Below are 19,179 nucleotides of genomic sequence, written 5' to 3' on the forward strand. Positions count from 1 at the left end.
TTCTGGGAGGTCCCAGGACAGGCATGCCTGTCCTATGGCCTATTTTGGGCCTCAGTTTTCCCATATCTGAAATCAGTGGGTTGATGGAAAGGGCCCTTAGTAATAATGTATCAGGCTTTGAATTCCTTGGATGGAGTTATTTAAAATGTTCCATCATCATAAGTACTTGTTTGGACCAGGCATTTGTCCAGATTTTTTAAGTCTCATAGTGGGGGTAGTTGGCATTTGATCGGGGCAGGGGAGAGATCTAAGGTTTTCTGAAGAGATCTTGAGAATGCCACAACCACTTCTTTGCTTCTCAGCTGTGTGGTGGATGAGATGGACTTCTCCTCCATGGATTTGGATGATGCACTCCGGAAGTTCCAATCCCACATCCGAGTTCAGGGCGAGGCCCAGAAAGTGGAGCGACTCATCGAAGCCTTTAGGTGTGCCTGCATCCCACTGCTTAAAATACCCTTTCCTAATTTGAGGGGCAGGGTAGTATTTGTCTACAAGTCACCTCTCTGAGCCTTTCACTTTTCTCATCAGAAAATGACCATTATACATGCTGTCTTACAAGGTAGTTGTGAGAATCAGTAGGTAATGTCGCTAACATTTGGGACATGGGTGTACAATAAATGATAACATCACAGTAAGAGTTCACACTCACCGAGAACTTACCAGGTACTTAGCAAGGCCCTTTAAATACTTATTTCACAGATTATTCAGATATTCTGTGAATGTGAGGTAGGCACTTCTACCATGATTCCTATTTTCCAGATGAGAAATCTGAAGTCTAGAGAGATTAAGAAACTTGCCTAGACTCATGTAGTGAATATAAGAAGCAGGATTTGAACTTGTGTCTGACTTCATATTATCCATATGTCTGATTCTATTATCCTCTACTATGAGTTGTTCCAAGATCAGATAGATACAAACCTAAATTCTGGTTCTAGTTCTTTGGAAAATTTTGAATAGAAACAGAAGAGTTGTTGGAAACTATTTCCTCTAATGGGAGGATTTGGTATACAGTAGGATGAATGTAGATTTTCATCTGCACTTAACCATTTACTGGCTTTATTGCCTTGGGCAAGTTACCTAGGGCCTCAGTCGTTTTATCTGTCAAGTGGAATTTCTAATAGCTGCCTTGCAGAATTATGAAAGATGACATGAGCTAGTGTATGTACTCCCACCTGGCAAAGCTTTGTAAAGGTAGTAAGGAGGTTGTGATTTTTTATGCTCTACTCATGGGGAAGCAGAAAAGACCCAAAGGCTTGAGAATATTTCTTGAAGCAGAGGACTGGTAGTGCCAGACAGGGAGGATGGTGGATAGGCGAAAGTGATTGGTGTCTGACTTGACCCTGATCCCTTCTGCCTGCAGCCAGCGGTACTGTGTATGTAATCCAGCCCTCGTTCGCCAATTCCGGAACCCAGACACCATCTTCATCCTTGCTTTTGCCATTATCCTTCTCAATACCGACATGTACAGTCCCAGCGTCAAGGCAGAACGCAAGATGAAGCTAGATGACTTCATCAAGAATCTAAGAGGTGACCTCAGACCATCTCCCTGTCACATTTTCCCACCTGAAACTGAGAGGAGAAGGGGAAGCTGGGAAGCTGGATGGGGGGAGTGGGGGAGAATAAAGGGTAAGAAAGATCAGATCTACTTCCTGAGAATTAACCTGGGAGTCTCTTACTTTCTGCCAAGACGGGATATTCCCAGGGCATCCACTTATTAGTTCAAATAGTTATTTGTCTTTTCACTCATTTCTGCAGTGAATAGTGATTTAACAGGCCTTGGATGCAAGATATTAAAGCTCTGGCTCTTACAGAGCTTACACTAGTCACTCCTTTACTTTGTTCATTCATTGCTTCCTTCCCCCATTCTTTATTTTCTTTATGTATGCCAGGAAAGACTTATTTCTTGTCAGTAGAGATGTGGCTCAGCAGTAAAGCTCTTGCCTTGTATGCATGAGAGCTCTATTTGATCCACAGCACTGGGGCAGGGGAGTAGGAAGACGCATTTCAGTATTTTAGGAACCATTTCCCTTTTCTGGGGTCTTTGAGCCACCCCAGACTATGCTCATAGATCACCACTCCAGTCAGACTCCAGACACCATATTCAATACCAGGGATCAAACCTGGGTCATCTGCATGCAACGCAAGAGCTTTGTGCTATCTCTCTGGCCCACCCTCTGCTTAAGGCAATCATTTATTTTTGTTTGTTTTGAATCATACCCAGAACTCCTCAGGACATATTCCTGGCTCTGTGTCCAAAAATCACTCTTGGTAGGGCTCAGGGATCCATGTAGGATGTCGGGGCTTGAACTTGGGTTGTTCACTGAACTTGGGTCGGCCACGTAAAAGGCAAGAGCACATGCCCTACTTGCTGTAATACTGCTCCAACTGCCTGTGTTCATTTATTAACTCCAACACTGAGTGCCTGTATATACCAGGTTCTATGATGGGCACAAAGAACCGTGGAGGGATAGTTCATAGTCCCTGACCTGAGAGAGCTTTCTTGGTTTCCAGTACTGAACACAAGATAGCAAATTGTGATATCACGGAGGCCAAAAGTGTGTTCAGAATTTTTGAAAGTAAGAACATACCTAGCAATTAGAGGAGAGTGTACCAAGCATTGAGAATAGAAAAGTCAAGAGTAGAAAACATAAAGTTGTTTTCAGAACAATGGCATAGACAATCCACTTGGGAAAACCACTTGGAAGCAATATACAAGAGTTTTGAGTGTCAGATGAGTGAATGATGTTACCTTGATCTTTTCCCGTTGTTTATTGCACTAATGTCAAGCTCTGCCTCTCACCAAAGGGCAGGTTATTAAAAATGTTAGTATTATTTATGCAGAAACTACAGAGGGTAATAAATCTGAGGAAAAACAAAGAAAGCATACAAATCTTCTGACCCTTAGGGTTGGCAAAACTGAGGAGCTTTCAGTTCTCTGACAGCTGAGCGAAAAATCTGTCTGGTGAAGGATAAGCTTTTCACACGTGTCCAAGGAGGAGGCATGATATCTCCAAAGTAGAAGATATTTTTTCTAGTGGAATATTTAGAACCAGGGTTCCCAAATTTACCTGACTTGCCATACTCTTTTATAGAGAGAGAGAGAGAGAGAGAGAGAGAGAGAGAGAGAGAGAGAGAGAAGATAATCTACCTTTTTGAAGGGAACAAACACAAAGTACCTTTCAATTGCACTACCACACCCCTCCTGGATTTTCCAGTATCCCTGGGGAATTTTATCACCCACTTTGGAAAACAGTGAGGCATGAGTGAGTGGCACTTGGCATTTAGCACTAGTTTCACTTAGCAGGAACGTAAGAGTAGAGAAAGATGTATACTGGGATGAGAGAATTAGATTAGAGGCCATCAGGAATTGTCTCCCAGAATTCTACCATTAGTCATTATTTGTTCATTCATTCATTTCATTTGCTAGGTCTCCCTCTCTACTTCCCTCTATATGTTTTATATATATATATATATATATATATATATATATGTATATATATGTGTGTGTTTTTTATTTTATATATTTTCCTCCAATCATTAAATAATAAAACAAATTAAATTAATATCTGCACATTCTAGAAATATTAGCACTTTAGTCACCCAAAATTCTGCCCCCTACAGGCAACTATGGTTAATTTTCCCCCATGCATATGTAACCTTTTATATCACTGTCACTGTCACTGTCCTCCCGTTGTTCATCGATTTGCTCGAACTGGCCCAGTAACATTGTGAGACTTGTTACTGTGTTTGGCATATCGAATACGTCACGAGTAGCTTGCCAGGCTTTGCCGTGCAGGCGAGATACTCTCGGTAGCTTGCTGGGCTCTCCGAGAGGGGTGGAGGAATCAAACTTGGGTTGGCCATGTTGGGTGTGTGCAAGGCAAACGCCTTACCTGCTATGCTATCGCTCCAGCCCAACCTTTTATATAGTTAAGATTTTTTTTTAATTTTATTGAATTACTGTGAGAAAGTTACAAGTTTTCATGTTTGGGTTATAACCACACAATGATCAAACACCCATCCCTCCACCAGTGCACATTTCCCACCATCAATCTCCCCAGTATACCCCCTCTTTCCGCCTCCCCCCCGCCTCCATGGCAGACAATATTCCCCATACTCTCTTTCTACTTTTGGGCATTATGGTTTGCAATACAGACATGCGAGGTCATCATGTTTGGTCCATTAGCACATATCTCCCGTCCCAACTGATTCCTCCAGCCATCATTTTCTTAGTGATCCCATCTCTATATAGTTAATATTATGCTATGCATGTGATTGTATTGCTCTTTTCACTTAAAACTCGTTACAAGAATTTTCCCATGCATTTTGTAATCATCAACTTTTTATTTGTTTATACTTATAATTTTTTGGTTTGGGGTGTCGCAGCCATTGATACTCAGGGACTATTCCTAGCATGGTTCTCAGGGGACCATGCAGTGTTTTATATTATTAATTTATATGATTACATATAATAACTATATTATTAAAACATTCACTGTCACTGTCCTCCCATTGTCCATCGATTTGCTCGAGCGGATCCAGTAACATTGTGATACTTGTTACTGTGTTTGGCATATTGAATACGTCACGGGTAGCTTGCCAGGCTCTGCCATGTGGGCGAGATACTCTCGGTAACTTGCCGGGCTTTCCGAGAGGGGCGGAGGAATCAAACTCAGGTCGGCCATGTTGGCTTCATGCAAGGCAAAAGACCTACCCGCTGTGCTATCACTCCAGCCCATTAAAACATTACCTACTTTGCGGCTTGAGCAATAGCACAGCGGGTAGGGCATTTGCCTTGCACGTGGCCAACCCGAGTTTGATTCCCAACATCCCATATGGTCCCCTGAGCACTGCCAGGAGTAATTCCTAAGTGCAGAGCCAGGAGTAATCCCTGTGCATTGCCGGATGTGACACAAAAAAAATTTAAAAAAACATTACCTACTTTAATATATATCTGGGTCCAGACAACAAATTTTTAATATTTTTATATTATTTTATGAAATGGACACATTCAACTTTGCCTAGCTGCTCCTCTCTTGCTAGAACTCAAGTTATTTCCAGTTTTTCCAAAATTCATTTATGTTTGTGTATGTCTAGATAATTCATTAGGGCAGATAGATACAAAAGAAAACACTGAATATTCAGTTTCTTGCCAAACTACTTTCCAAAATAATTATGTTTGTATACCTGTCTATTTCCCTGTATTTTTACCAACACTGGATTCATTTTGGAGAGGTTTCTTGGGGCCACAACTGGGGCTTCCCAAAGACTTTCCCTGGCTCTGTTTTCAGGGCTGGGGTGACCACTGGCAGTGCACAGGGGACTGTATATGGTGTCAGGGATTTGAACGGGGGTTAACCACATGCAATGCAAGCAATTTCCCACCTGTACTAGCTCTCCATTTCCCTCCAATGATGGATATTAACTGTCACTGTCACTGTCACTGTCCTCCCGTTGTTCATCGCTTTGCTCGAGCGGGCTCAGTAACATCTCCATTGTGACGCTTGTTACTGTGTTTGGCATATCGAATGTGTCACGGGTAGCTTGCCAGGCTTTGCTGTGCAGGTGAGATGCTCTTGGTAGCTTCCCAGGCTCTTCGAGAGGGGCGGAGGAATCGAACTTGGGTTGGCCATGTTGGCTGTGTGCAAGGCAAAAGCCCTACCTGCGCTGCTATAGCTCCAGCCCGATGGATATTAACATATATTATTTTTGTTGGTTAAAAAGAAGGTAAAAGAGGGGGCTGGAGAGATATCACAGTGGGGTAGGGTGTTTGTCTTGCACGCAGACAACCCGGGTTCGATTCCCAGCATCCTATACGGTCACCTGAGCACTGCCAGGAGTAACTCCTGAGTGCAGAGCCAGGAGTAGCCCGTGTGTCGCCAGGTGTGACCCAAAAAGCAAAAAAAAAAAAAAAAGGTAAAAAGATAATCATTTTAATATCCATATGCTCAGTTGTTTAATGAGTATTCTTCTACCTTTTTTATCCCTGTGGACCAGCACCTATTCTGTATGCTGGTCCATGGACCAACGGTTATTTCCAAGGAGGTAGACCAGCGGTTTTCAAACTTTCTACACCTGCAGACTGGTAATGGTCTGTGGTCCAGTGGATGAAGAACTCTGGTTTAGATATCATCCATGGGTTAGAGAAGACAGAAATTATCTATTGTTGAAGGGTACTTTTACTAGCCTCAATTTGACCCAGGAACTAAAAGGGCCCAGACTGTCCTGTCCTGGACATTGTTTATGGGCCATGCCTGGGTGTAGAGTATTGTGGAAAGGTCCTGCTGCTACCTGTTCCCCATATTCATCTGATATGTTCCTGTTACTCCCCCTACCCAGGGGTTGACAATGGCGAAGATATCCCACGAGACCTTCTGGTAGGCATCTATCAGCGTATCCAGGGGCGTGAACTGCGAACCAATGATGACCATGTGTCCCAGGTGCAGGCTGTGGAGCGCATGATTGTGGGCAAGAAACCGGTAAGTGCCTTGGGAGTTTGCACAGGGGGCAGGGTTTGGATCGGCCTCTGCCTACTGGTAAGTCATTGCCACCTTATAAGCCCCAGGTTCTCATCACTGGTCAAACACAGGTGATAATTAGGGAGCTTAGTACTGACTGAGTGAGACACTCTATGTGCATGCATCTAACACATTGATAGACATGGAGAGGTCACTCTTTCTTGCTATACCTGGTTTTGTCTGTCAAACCCAAGTGAAAAGCCAAGATAAAAATCAGCTGATAAGCAAAGCAAGGAACATGCTCTAGGTTGTTAGCAAACAATTATAAATGCATTTATGTCAAGTTCAGCAGTCACTGGGCACCAGGGACACAGCAGGTTTAACTCACCCATGGTCTCTTTTCTTGGTGGCCCTTTCAAATCTAGTTGAGCAAACCCACAATCTTTTTGCCTTATAGTTTAGGGGAGCACCAAGGCGGGAGAGGTCATTTTTTTTTGCTGCAACTTGTTAATTCTTTTATTGGTATACTTGGTTCCAGGCACACAGGAGAGCAGTTATGGGCTTAAAAACTTTTGGGAGAGGTCATTTACAGTTCAGGAAAACCAGGAATTCTGGGCAGAGATAGATCTGGATTTGAGGTTTGGGAAAGGGGGTAGAATGTAGTCACAATGGAGTCAGAGTGATAGTACAGTGGATATAGCAGTTCTTTGGACACGACCAATCCTGGGTTCAATCCTCAGCGTCCCCTATGGTTCCCTGAGCCTGCTAGGAGTGATCCTTGAGCACAGATCCAGGAGTCAGCCCTGAGCATCACTGGTAGTGCCCCTCCCCCCCAAAATTGAATGTAGCCACATGAAGTTGACCAAGGAAGGTATTGCAGGCAGCAGGATCCACAGGAACAAAAGCCTTGGGCCTTAGTTGAAGACTCCCTGAGTCAAGTGACAATGACAGGTATTGCAGATAAACTATCTTCTAGCCAACATAAAGATGCCAGAAGCGAGAAACTGGTATGCTAGTCTTGCCGGCACCTATTTCTTTGTGTTTCTCTAGGTCCTATCTCTTCCTCATCGTCGACTGGTATGCTGTTGCCAGCTCTATGAGGTGCCAGATCCAAACCGTCCCCAGAGGCTAGGGTTGCATCAGCGGGAGGTCTTCCTCTTCAATGATCTTCTGGTGGTATGAACAGCATGGGGGAGATCACAGAGGGGAGATGACCAAGCTGGCCCCTGAGTCCATTGTGAACCATATTAACAGGGTTGGGTGTTGGCATAAAGGTAAAGTGCTTTGCCATGTGATCGATGTGGTCTTGAATAAGGCAGGGACCAACTCTGGTCATTCTTAATCTGATGGAGATTCCTTTAGAGGTGGTGAGAGTCACACTGGAGCATGAAAAATGTGAGGACCAGAGAAGAGGACAGACAACTGGAGGAGTAGTGGGAAATGACCTCATTAGTGGGTCAGAGATTTAGGTGGAGTGAAGTTAACATGTGGTCCTGGGGTCATTCTGAAATGCTGGGTGCTGGGAGTATATGAGATGATTATTAAACAACTCATCCCCAGGGTAGACATGTGTCTTTTAGAGCTGAAACACTTTGGACTCTGCAGGTGGAAGAAAATTTCAAGATGTCCTGTCTAGACTCTTACCCCGGGGACAGAATAGGCTTCCTGCATGAGCTCCAGTTTGCATGGCTACAGAGGCTGCCTTCCTCTCAGAGCTTCCTGAGCATATAGCTCATATAGCTCTGACTATTAGGATCTGTATCCTATCCATAGTTGGTTTCTTTCACTATGGTCCCTTGGCCCATGGGACCATAGAGAGCAAGTGTTCACCCTCTTCACTGAGTCAACTTCTCTGAGGTTTGAGTATGATATATTCCTGTCTTGGTGTTCTCTCCTTTAGAACTCAACTCTAGTGACCTTTGGGGCAGAACAATTTTTTGTACTGACTCATATTGTAGGATGTTTAGTAGCACTCTGGTTTCTTCTACTCAACACTAAAAGCACTTCCTTCAATTAAAGCATGTTTCCAGACATCGTTAAATGCTCCTCTGGGGACCACACTCACTACCACTTGAGTGCTGTTTGAGATGAAGCCCCTTCATGCCCTCTCTGACCTTTAATTTATGTAATAGGGCTGACATCTGTTTCATAGAATTGTCATGAGGGGGAAATAAGAGATAAGAAGTGGACTTAGTGGGCTCAGAGGAGTGCCTTGAGCTGCACAGGGTCAGAGTGAGGTTTCCGTAGCTGTTGTGCACAGAAACGTGTATATGCCCATCCCTGAACCAAGTAGTGGGTTTACGGAGATGACTGAGATGCATCCCTGCTCTTGGAGAGTTCACTGTCTAAAGGATGAAAAATAAAGTATGTTTTGCCTCCACCCTAGCACTATTGGGCATGGCCCTGATGGCTCATAGCCCTGCTGGAAGTATCCTTTATAAAACACACACACATAATTAAAAGAGTTTGTTTTTAACAATGATAAAATAACTGTGTGCTGTATCTGTGTTCAAATCAAATTGTTCACTTTTAAACACCACTCAAAAACTGTCTGGTGCCTGTTTTAGTTGAGTCCAGAGTACCCAAGTACTTGAGGAAGACATTGGGCTATTGAGAAGAAGACTTGTTAACTATCCATTTTGTTCAGTCAAAATGATCTTCATGTGCTGGATGGGGGTGAGCTTCATGAAAACCAGACTCCTGTCTCTTGGTTTGCATGACCTGTTGCACCAGCATTCTGGGATCTTCAGGAAAGGAGAGAGATCAATGAGGGGTGTTTTCTAGGTGTTAGCATAGGCTTCCTGAAAGGAGCAGCATTCATTTACTTCTTGTAAAAACTGTTATACATCGATATTACATCAAGAATTTACATTTTCTCCCATCTATCTCTTTCTGCTGTTTGGGCTTCAACTCTCCCCAGCTTGTGGTTATGTGTTATGCGGTATGTTAGTGACTGAGAGACAGGAGGGTGGCAATCCGAAAAAGGTGCCATATGGAAATTCCAACTCCAAACCCTCTCTCTTATCTTTTTCCTACCTCTTTCAAAGGTCACCAAAATTTTCCAGAAGAAGAAGATCTTGGTGACGTACAGCTTCCGCCAGTCCTTTCCCCTTGTGGAAATGCACATGCAGCTTTTCCAGAATTCATGTGAGTTCCTTATTGGATCCCAGAATTGCAAAAGTCTATGCCTTAGCCCTCATGTTCAGTCTCATCAACTTCCATTTTGAGGAATCCGTTATAGCTGAGCTAAGGTTTCCAAAAACACATACTGGGACCCAGGATGCTGGGTAGGCCATGGGAGAGTATGACAGGTGTGTCTAGGAAGCCCCAGGAGTCTGATAAAATTGAGGTTGTGTGTGCTTTCTTGGGAACTGCAGAGATGCTGACCATACTATGCCTTGCGGAACATGCCACAGGAGCTGGTTGGCAGCCTCCAGGGCTCAGTTGCATGAAGGGGCTCCCTGAGAGCAACTGGATTTCAGTTTGTTTTCCCATCCAGGGACAGAATGATGACAGAGTTTTGGTAATCAGGATTTTGGGGGATGTTTAGGATAAAAGGGGACAACTGAAGATGCTGGTACACAGAAGATGTTGGTTTAGATAATTGCACACATAAGCCACCTTGCTTCCATGCTGACCAAGGTGCCAATCTACCCGTTTCCACACCCCTTCCCACCAGATTACCAGTTTGGGATCAAGCTGCTGTCTGCAGTACCTGGTGGGGAGCGAAAAGTCCTCATCATCTTCAATGCCCCCAGCCTCCAGGACCGGTTGCGCTTCACTTCCGACCTGCGTGAGTCCATCGCAGAAGTGCAGGAAATGGAGAAATACCGTGTGGAGTGTGAGTATCCTAGCCTCATCTAAAATGGTTCCCTGCAAACACCCAGCATCCTGTCCTTTAGAATATTACAGTTGAGGGTTAGTTTGACCAACGTTCTCACCCTTATTTGAGGTACTTTCAGACTCTGCTTGAGTACTGCCAGTGACAAGGGGGTCATTGCCTTTAAACCTGAGCCTTTTATTCCAAGCCCTAATTATGAACTAAATCTTCCTTGTCTTGAAAGGCAGCAAGGAGAAGAATTGGGGTATTAGATGTAGGCTTCTAGTTTTAGGACCTAGGTATGCTCCTTATTTTCAAGGTAAACTGGGGCAAGTTGCCTGACTCTCTAAGCTCCCACTACTTCATATGTGAAGTTAAGATCATGAAGTTCCCATAAAGTAGCTGGATGTTACTAGTACAGTAGTGGCAAATATTCTAGATGTTCAACAAGTGGTATTCCTCCTTCCCAGACTTTCCTGAACAGGAGAGATGGAAGCCACATTGTCCCTACATTCCAGCTCCTGAGCTAAATCCTATTTATATGACCTCCCAGCCCCTAGGAGCCACACCAAGTCATTGTGATCTTATTTGAGTTTTTAAAAATTGATTGCATATCATTCCTGTAAATGACCTCAAAGTTTTCTCTTCTTCAAGCGAATAATAATTCAGTTAGATAACATGGTGTTAAGGATAAAGATTCAGGCAAAGGGAGACAGGCAGAGAGAAACAAATGCAACCAATGGCTCCTTGATAAGGTCTGCACAGTTCAAAGGTCACCTTTACTGCTCAGCAAGGCAGGGTCATATATTCCAGTTCTCCAGGAGATATTCAGAGAGAGAAATGAACAAACTAAGATGAGGGGAGGAAGAAAGAAAGAAAGTCTTGGTACCCTCTATAGGGAGGATGGGTAGAAGGAGTCCAGGAGAGCACACGCTCTGGACTCAGGCTGCTCTCAGTGTAGTCTCCTCCTAGATGACCCTGGGCAAGTTCTCAGACTTCTCAGATTCTCCTATTTTCCCTCTCAAAATTGGAGATGATTCTACTTTCCTCTGGACTATTATGAGGCCTGAGAAAAATTAAGTATGCTAAATGCCCAGAATTCTTCTGGCATGTAACAGAGTAATCAATTTCTGTCTGTTTCTTGCTCTGGTCCTTGCAGGAGCCCTGTGCTTTGGAGCAAATCTGGGAGTGATTGCCCTTTGCCATTAACTAGAATGGTCTGCCTGCTCCTGCTGTGCACCAACCACTGTCAAGCTCTATTTCTGCAGAGCAGGAGTGGTGGGAAGGCCAGACTGAGGGATGAAACTGGGGAAGAAGACAGAGAGGTGTGAAGCAAGAAGGATGAGAGGAGCAGGAGGAGCAGTTACTGAGAGAGCAAGGAAAGACAGTGAGCCAGAGATTTTATGAAATTGATCTGGGTAGCATATGAGGTTGAGATGGAACTCAGCTCAGAGATGTGCTAGCTATTCAGGACAGTAAAGCAAGATGCCTGGGGCCAGAACTGGTAAGGAGGAAGAGGGCCAGTGAAGTCAGGCAAGTGTTCTCACTCCTATTCCTGACCTGCTCTTCTTTTGTCCTCCATTGCCACCCAGCGGAGCTGGAGAAGCAGAAAGGTCTGATGCGACCCAATGCCTCACAGCCCGGAGGGGCCAAGGACTCAGTGAATGGCACGCTGGCCCGCAGCAGCCTGGAAGACACATATGGGGCAGGCGATGGGCTCAAACGGGGTGCTCTCAGCAGTTCATTGAGAGATCTTTCTGATGCAGGCAAGTCTTCTGGGCCCTTGCTCTGGCTGGGGAGATGCATGACCTGGTGGCCATGTAGCCTCCTGTCACTGACTGCCAGTCTTCCCTCCACCTACCACCCCTGCACGCACCCTGCCTTCATCCAGAGCCCTAGGCATCCTGCCACCATGGGCCTGGTAGCCAGGTCAGAACAGGAGGAACCCAGGGTTTGAGCCAGGGAGTGTGAACTGGGACCATGGTCTTAACCCTTCTTTTGGGCTGCTCCCTTCTCCTCCTTTCTTTCCTCTTCTATCTCTCCTGTACCACCTTTCCTCCTCCTCCATCTCTTCCTCCTTTCTTGCTCCTCCTCCACTCTCCTCCTCCCCTCCCCACTTCCCCCCTCTTCAACGGGGGTGAGGACCTAGGGGTATCTGTCCCTGGGTGGGACCTGGTGCCCAGCAGGGTGGGGCAGGGAGGGCTGCTCTGACACTGGGCCTCCTTGCTTGTGGGTGCAGGGAAGCGGGGGCGGCGTAACAGCGTGGGATCGCTGGACAGCACCATCGAAGTAAGTGCCCACTCCTGACCCACTGTCCTCTGCATGAGCCCTGCCCTGCTGTGGAGCCCCAGAGGAGGAGGGAACCTGTTGCTCCCCCTCTTCACGGCCGAGAACTGTGGGCTGCCTCTCCCAGCCAACCACTCTCTCCATCTGTCCTCAATTCTGTCTGTCCTCACTCTGCCTGTCTTTCCATCTGTCTCCCACTCTCCGGAGCCCCTTCTGTACCCAAGGGCAGACTCCAGCGAGTAGTGATGCCCTGGGAGTTGGCCGGCGAGGATCTCTTGCTCTCAAGTCCTGCTTTTGGTGCCTGAGCCAGTCACTGGGTCTCTGACATTTTCCCTGCCCTCACAATGGGGAGGAGGAGGCAGCAGTGCTACATCTCCCTCTCCCTGGCTGAGGCGCAGAGCAGAGAGCTGAGGTGACAGTCAAGCTCTCTGAGCAGGAGCAGCTCTTTGTGCGAGTACAGGACTGTCACTGGGTTTTCATCATGCGGGAGTGGGTGTGGGGTGGGTTTTCCTATCTCCCCAACTCCACCCCTCTAGGACAGGGTGGAGTTTAGAGTTGGGGGGTTAGGACACCCAGGAGTGGCCTGACTTTGCCCCCTCCCCCCTTTTAGGGGTCTGTTATTAGCAGTCCACGCCCTCACCAGAGGATGCCACCTCCGCCCCCACCCCCGCCGCCAGAGGAGTACAAGAGCCAGAGGCCCGTCTCCAACTCCTCATCCTTCCTGGGCTCCCTATTTGGAAGCAAGCGGGGCAAGGGGCCCTTCCAGATGCCACCACCGCCAACAGGCCAGGCCTCTGCCTCCTCTTCATCTGCTTCTTCCACCCACCACCATCACCACCACCACCACCATGGTCATAGCCATGGTGGCCTGGGGGTGCTGCCTGATGGGCAGTCCAAGCTTCAGGCCCTGCATGCCCAGTATTGCCAAGGACCGGGCCCTGCCCCACCACCCTACCTCCCACCCCAGCAACCTCCTCTTCCCCCACCTCCTCAACAGCCTCCACCCCTGCCCCAGCTAAGCTCCATTCCCCCACCTCCTGCCTCCGCACCCCCTGTAGGGCCACATCGACACTTCCATGCCCATGGCCCAATCCCAGGCCCCCAACACTACACCTTGGGCCGGCCAGGCAGGGCTCCCAGACGGGGGGCTGGAGGACACCCTCAATTTGCCCCACATGGCCGCCACCCCCTGCACCAGCCCACATCCCCATTGCCTCTGTACAGTCCTGCCCCTCAGCACCCACCAGCCCACAAACAGGGCCCAAAGCACTTCATCTTCAGCCACCACCCACAGATGATGCCAGCAGCAGGGACCTCTGGGGGCCCTGGGTCCCGGCCACCAGGGAGTTCCTACTCTCACTCCCACCACCCCCAGTCACCCTTGTCACCGCACTCACCCATCCCACCTCACCCATCCTACCCACCTCTGCCCCCACCCTCACCTCACACTCCGCATTCACCCCTGCCACCCACCTCTCCCCATGGCCCACTGCACGCTTCTGGCCCCCCTGGCACAGCCAATCCATCTACAGCAAACCCCAAGGCCAAACCAAGCCGGATTAGCACCGTGGTCTGATGAATGGAGAGTGTAATCTGAGACCCAGGGAGGCCTGGGGGAGCCACAGAAGAGGGACATTGAGCCCTCTCTGCTTCCTCAGTTTTTCAAAATATATATAAACACATAGAAATGTCCTCCTCCCACTTCCTTCCTTCCTCAGGACCCACCCTTTAACCTCCTCTAGTCTCCATGGGGTTTTCTTCCAGATTCCAGGATTCTTGCCACCTGAAGCCTGGGCACAGTTCTGGGGAGTGGTGAGGACCTTTGGAGAACCTTGTTCTCTTTTTCCTTTTTTCATCCTTGCCCCGTTACCCCAGGAGGTCTAGCTTGGTAGATTCAGACCTTTAAGCTAGGGTGAGCTCCCTAATGACTCTGACAAAGGAGGGGCAGGTGTCAGGAGCAGTGCGGGTGAAGGCATCCCTCAGGCTCCTCTGGCCATGTGAGCTAAGAGATATGGCCAAACCTCAGCTGGTTCTGTCTGTGCACTGACCTCAGGGCCTAGTCACACACCTCAATGGGTCTCAGCCTACCAGAAAACATGGACTGTCAATGGACTCAGTGGGTGCACTGATAGACCTACTTCTGTCAGTTCTCAGAAGGTGCAGTGCTTCCTCTCTGGAACCAGTCTCTGCCCTCCCTCCACTGGGTTTCAACCTAGTCTTTTGGCTCCAGGATCTTGCCCCTCCTGATCAAAGTCCAGACAGGTTTGGGGGGAGCGGAGAGCTCAGATCTGAGATGAGAAGGGCACTGCCCTCCCTCACCCATATTGCATGCCCCTCATTCCCTTCCACCTTTCCCACCCACAACTGAAGACAATGCACTTTACAGATCATACCCACACACACCTCACTGGGGCTGGGCACTGAGCCTCACCCCTGGGGAGACAGGCTCCCTCAGGGCCACCAGGAGCCCAAGATGTTCTTCTAAGGCAGAGATTGATGCCATCAGAAAAGGGGTTGGATGCCTGAGTCCTCCTGTTAATCAAAATCTCCACTGCCTCTCCTGCCCTTTCCAGCCCTGTTTATTTATTATAAATACTTTTTTACAAGCCCCAATTCCTTTTCTTGCCACACATCCCCAGCTACTTTCTCAGCTCCTGCCTCCCACTTCCCTCTACTCCACAGGTTGCAGTCCAGACAGACAGACCCAGGCTGGATGAAGGGCCAGGAAAGCCTGGGGTTTGGGGTGGGGAAGGGTAGCAGTGGGAGGGGCTGTATGGAGAGGAGCTGGGATTCAGGCATTGTCTCTTTTCCTTCTTGTATATAAGAATGTATATTTGATGCCTCATAAAAGACCTTGTGCTCACCTCCTGCCTCTGCCTCCTACTTATGACCCTCTCCCATGGTGAAACCCATAGAGAGAGAGGCCTTAGCTCAGAGATAAAGGGCTAATGGCAAAAGCTTGGGCAACTGGGTAGGTGGGAGGCAAGGTTGAGAGAGAATTCCCTATCTCATTTTGTTAATAACTGCATGACAGAGCAGCCAGACTTTATTAGTTGATCCAGTTCAAATTCTGTGGTTTCCGGGTCGAAGATACAACTCAACCATCTGAGTCCCAGGTTCAATCCTCAACACTACTTGATTCCCCAAGCACAGAATGGCCCCAAGCACAGGACCAGGAGAAGCCCCTGAGCACTGCAAGTATGACCTCCCTCCTAAAAAAATCAGGGCCAGAAGGAGAGTACAGTGGGTAGAGAGCTTGCTTGCTTTGCATGTTATCAACCCAGATTTGATCCTCAGCATCCCATATGGCTTCCCAAGCACCACCAGGAGTGACCCCTGAGTGTGGAGCCTGGAGTAAGTCCTGAGCATTGCCCAGTGTGGCATCAAAGCAAACAAAATCAAATAAAATCAAACTCTGGGTTTTCCTTCTTTATAGACACTTTCCCACAGGGGAAGCCTGCCTCTGAGCCCTTAATTTTGGGGATGATGAAATGAAGTACCTTATGCAGTTACAATGGAACACACAAGTTGTGATAAGGGAACACATACCAAACTGCTTTGGCATTTAAAGTAGGAGCTCAGCAACTTAATTCCTTTCTTTTTCTTCAACAAATTAGATACTTCCTTCTCTTGTATTTTCAACTTCCCTGGGACTAGTATGGTCTTTCACTTGAGTCCTTCTATCCCCTAGCTGTCCACATATCTATCCTTGAAGACGGGGGTGGGTGGTGATCTGGACTAGAAATCCAGGGGCTAGTTACTTTTTAAGAGTTCTGCACATATACTTTAAAGATGCGCAACAACCAACTTTAAGGATGCTCTTTCTGTTTACAGAGAGAGGACAGACCCAAGAGATAGGCAGGATCTTTCCCAAGTCCACATAACAAGTCAGGATGGGGTTTCTTGGCCAGGTCCCACTCCCATCTCCTGAGAGCCATGTTTTCAGCATCACTGATTATATCTTGAGGTTCAACAAAGCCCAGGAAGGATAGGGAAGAACAGCAGCCCTTGGTTAAGGTCAGCAAGATCCCCAGAGGCAGTAGTTAATACATTCTTCATATTGGGACCAGAGAAATAGTACAGCGGGTAGGGCATTTACCTTGCATGCAGCTGACCCAGGTTTAATCCCCAGCATCCTATATGATCTCCCCAAGCACCACCAGGAGTGGTGATTCCTGAGTGTAGAGTCAGGTGTAATCTCTGAGTACCACCGGATGTGACCCCAAACCCTAATAATAATAATAATAATAATAATAATAATAAATAGAATCTTTATACCTTCTTGGAATCTGGAATGGCTCCCACAAGGAATGGTTTGAATGAACCCACTAAAGAGCCGATGTAACCAGTTTTTTTCCATCCTCATGTGAATGTTTAAGCATGGGCAGCAACTGGACATATAAAATTTGAGGTCTCTGAGAGGACCATACCTGAGCATTTTAGTAGACACAGATGCAGAATAAAATCTAATGAGCATTCTGTTTGTTTCTTCCTTGGTGGACTGTGGTTGCTCTCCTGTCTACCACCTTCTGCTCATTGTTGGTTTTCTTTTTCTGAAGCTCAGATTTTAGCACTCAGATCCTGACTCCATTACAAATTTGACTGTGTGTGGTCTTTTGCAAGTCCTCTAGTCCTTTAGAACCTGCTCTTTCACTTTTAAAATGGGGGAGAATAATAAGAGTTGCAGAATAATAACAGTTCTGTATGTGAAATGCCTACCTCCTGCCAATGCCCAGTAAATTTTTCTTGACTATCTCCAGAAACAAATAAAAACTCCTGTCTGGACAGTGGAGGTCCATTGTTTTGTGGTCTCAGTCAATGTTTGTAGTCCTGACTCTCATTTCTTGACTACATTGGGCCATCTACTCACTATCAAATGGCAATACTTATGTGTAAATTCCCACCTCAGGGTTTTACCTACACATTACCCATCTTCCAGATGTGTTCTCTCCAATATCCCTCATGGAATTTTTTCACTATTGTGAGATGGCCTTAAAGACCTCACAAAATGTGTTGTTTATCATCTTCTCTGAAGTCTTTCATATCATTATCCATCTCCCCTACCAGGCCTTAAGTTATTTGCAGATAACACTGGTCTGATTCACAGTTATTCCTCCAAAACATTGCCCAGCAATGTTTGGCATTGCATGGATACTAAATTTTCATTGATTTGAATAAATAAATATTCTTTTATATTTGATTTGGGGGCCACATCTGTCAGTGATCGGGGGTCTTACTCCTAGCTCTGTGCTCAGGGATCACACCTGGTGAGCTCAGGGATGCCAACGATCAAACCCGGGTCAACTGCATTCAAAGCAAGTGCCCTACTTGCTGTACTATTGTTCCAACCCCTGGATTCCCTATTTTTTGTTTGTTTTGGGGGGGGGGCACACCCAGCTATGTTCAGGAATTATTCCTGGCTTTGCACTCAGATATTACTCCTACTGGTTCTGGTGCTTGGGGGACCATATGGGATACCGGGATCAAACTGCTTATGTCGCCTGCAAGTCAAACATCTTACCGGCTGTAGTATGGCTCTGGCTCAGGATTCCTTATTCTTTTTTTCACTTTTTTGGGCCACACCCAGTGGTGCTCAGGGTTTACTCCTGATTCTGCACTCGGAAATTAATCCTGTAAGTGCTTGGAGGACCACATATCATGCCAGGAATAGAATCCAGGTCAGCTGTATGCAAGGCAAAAGCCCTACCCACTGTAATATAGCTCCACATATTCCTCAATCCCAGTTTTCTGTTTATTTCTTGGGGGCGGGGGACAGGGACACACCTGGCAGTGCTCAGGAGCTTCTTCTGGCTCTGTAATCAGGGATCACTCTTGGCTGGGCTTGGGGGACCAAATGATTTGCTCGAGCGGGCCCAGTAACGTCTCCATTGGAGACTTTGTTGTTACTGTATCTGGCATATCGAATACGTCACGGGGAGCTTGCCAGGCTCTGCCGTGCGGGCAAGATACTCTCAGTAGCTTGCCGGGCTCTCCAAGGGGGGGGGGGGGAACCAAATGAAGTAATTGGAATTGCACCAGGGTCAGCCATGTGCAAGGCAAGTGCTTTAACCCCTGGTCTATGAGCTATTTCTCCTGTCCAAGAAAGATGAGTTTTTCTTTCTTTCTTTTTTTTTTTTGCTTTTTGGGTCACACCCGGCGATGCTCAGGGGTTACTCCTGGCTTTGCATTCAGGAATCACCCCTGGCAGTGCTTGGGGGACCATATGGGATGCTGGGAATCGAACCCAGGTCGGCCGTGTGCAAGGCAAATGCCCTACCGGCTGTGCTATTGCTCCGGCCCCTATTTATTTCTTTTTGGGCCACACCTGGTGGTACTCATATGTTACTCTTGACTCTGCACTCAGGACTTACTCCTGGCAGAGCTCAGGGGACCATCTGGGATGCCAGGGATGGAAGCCAGGTAGGCCATGTGCAAGACAATTGCCCTACCTGCTATACTATTACTCTGGCCCAAGATCCCTTAGTCTTAAAGTAATTCTTTGCATTTGTTGATTAATGCAACCCACGTACCAAGCTTTTGCTCCATTCTGGGACCTCTTCATGCTTTCTCCAGCTCTTAATTTCTCTTCTTCATCTTTACTGCTGCCCCCAATAC

At 47.0% G+C, this 19,179-nt stretch overlaps 1 protein-coding gene across 5 annotated transcripts in view; it reads left to right on the top strand.

Annotated features, from left to right (window-relative positions):
- Positions 1-14,547, top strand: part of IQSEC2 (IQ motif and Sec7 domain ArfGEF 2) — a 96,220-nt gene extending 81,673 nt beyond the window's left edge. For 3 of the 5 annotated variants that reach the window (XM_056130010.1, XM_056130011.1, XM_056130012.1), the window contains 8 exons: positions 303-425; positions 1,361-1,527; positions 6,340-6,479; positions 7,509-7,634; positions 9,506-9,605; positions 10,138-10,299; positions 11,871-12,044; positions 13,175-13,279. In XM_056130010.1, coding sequence (XP_055985985.1) covers positions 303-425; positions 1,361-1,527; positions 6,340-6,479; positions 7,509-7,634; positions 9,506-9,605; positions 10,138-10,299; positions 11,871-12,044; positions 13,175-13,188 — 1,006 coding nt within the window. In that variant the 3' untranslated portion in view covers positions 13,189-13,279. Of the gene's footprint in view, positions 1-302; positions 426-1,360; positions 1,528-6,339; positions 6,480-7,508; positions 7,635-9,505; positions 9,606-10,137; positions 10,300-11,870; positions 12,045-12,517; positions 12,568-13,174 lie in introns of all 5 variants that reach the window. The other 2 variants (XM_056130013.1, XM_056130014.1) reach the window with 1 other exon arrangement.
- The last annotated feature ends 4,632 nt before the right edge of the window (positions 14,548-19,179 follow it).

This window comes from Sorex fumeus, unplaced genomic scaffold (assembly GCF_029834395.1).
Source record: "Sorex fumeus unplaced genomic scaffold, SorFum_2.1 ptg000073l, whole genome shotgun sequence".
Classification (NCBI taxonomy): domain Eukaryota; kingdom Metazoa; phylum Chordata; class Mammalia; order Eulipotyphla; family Soricidae; genus Sorex; species Sorex fumeus.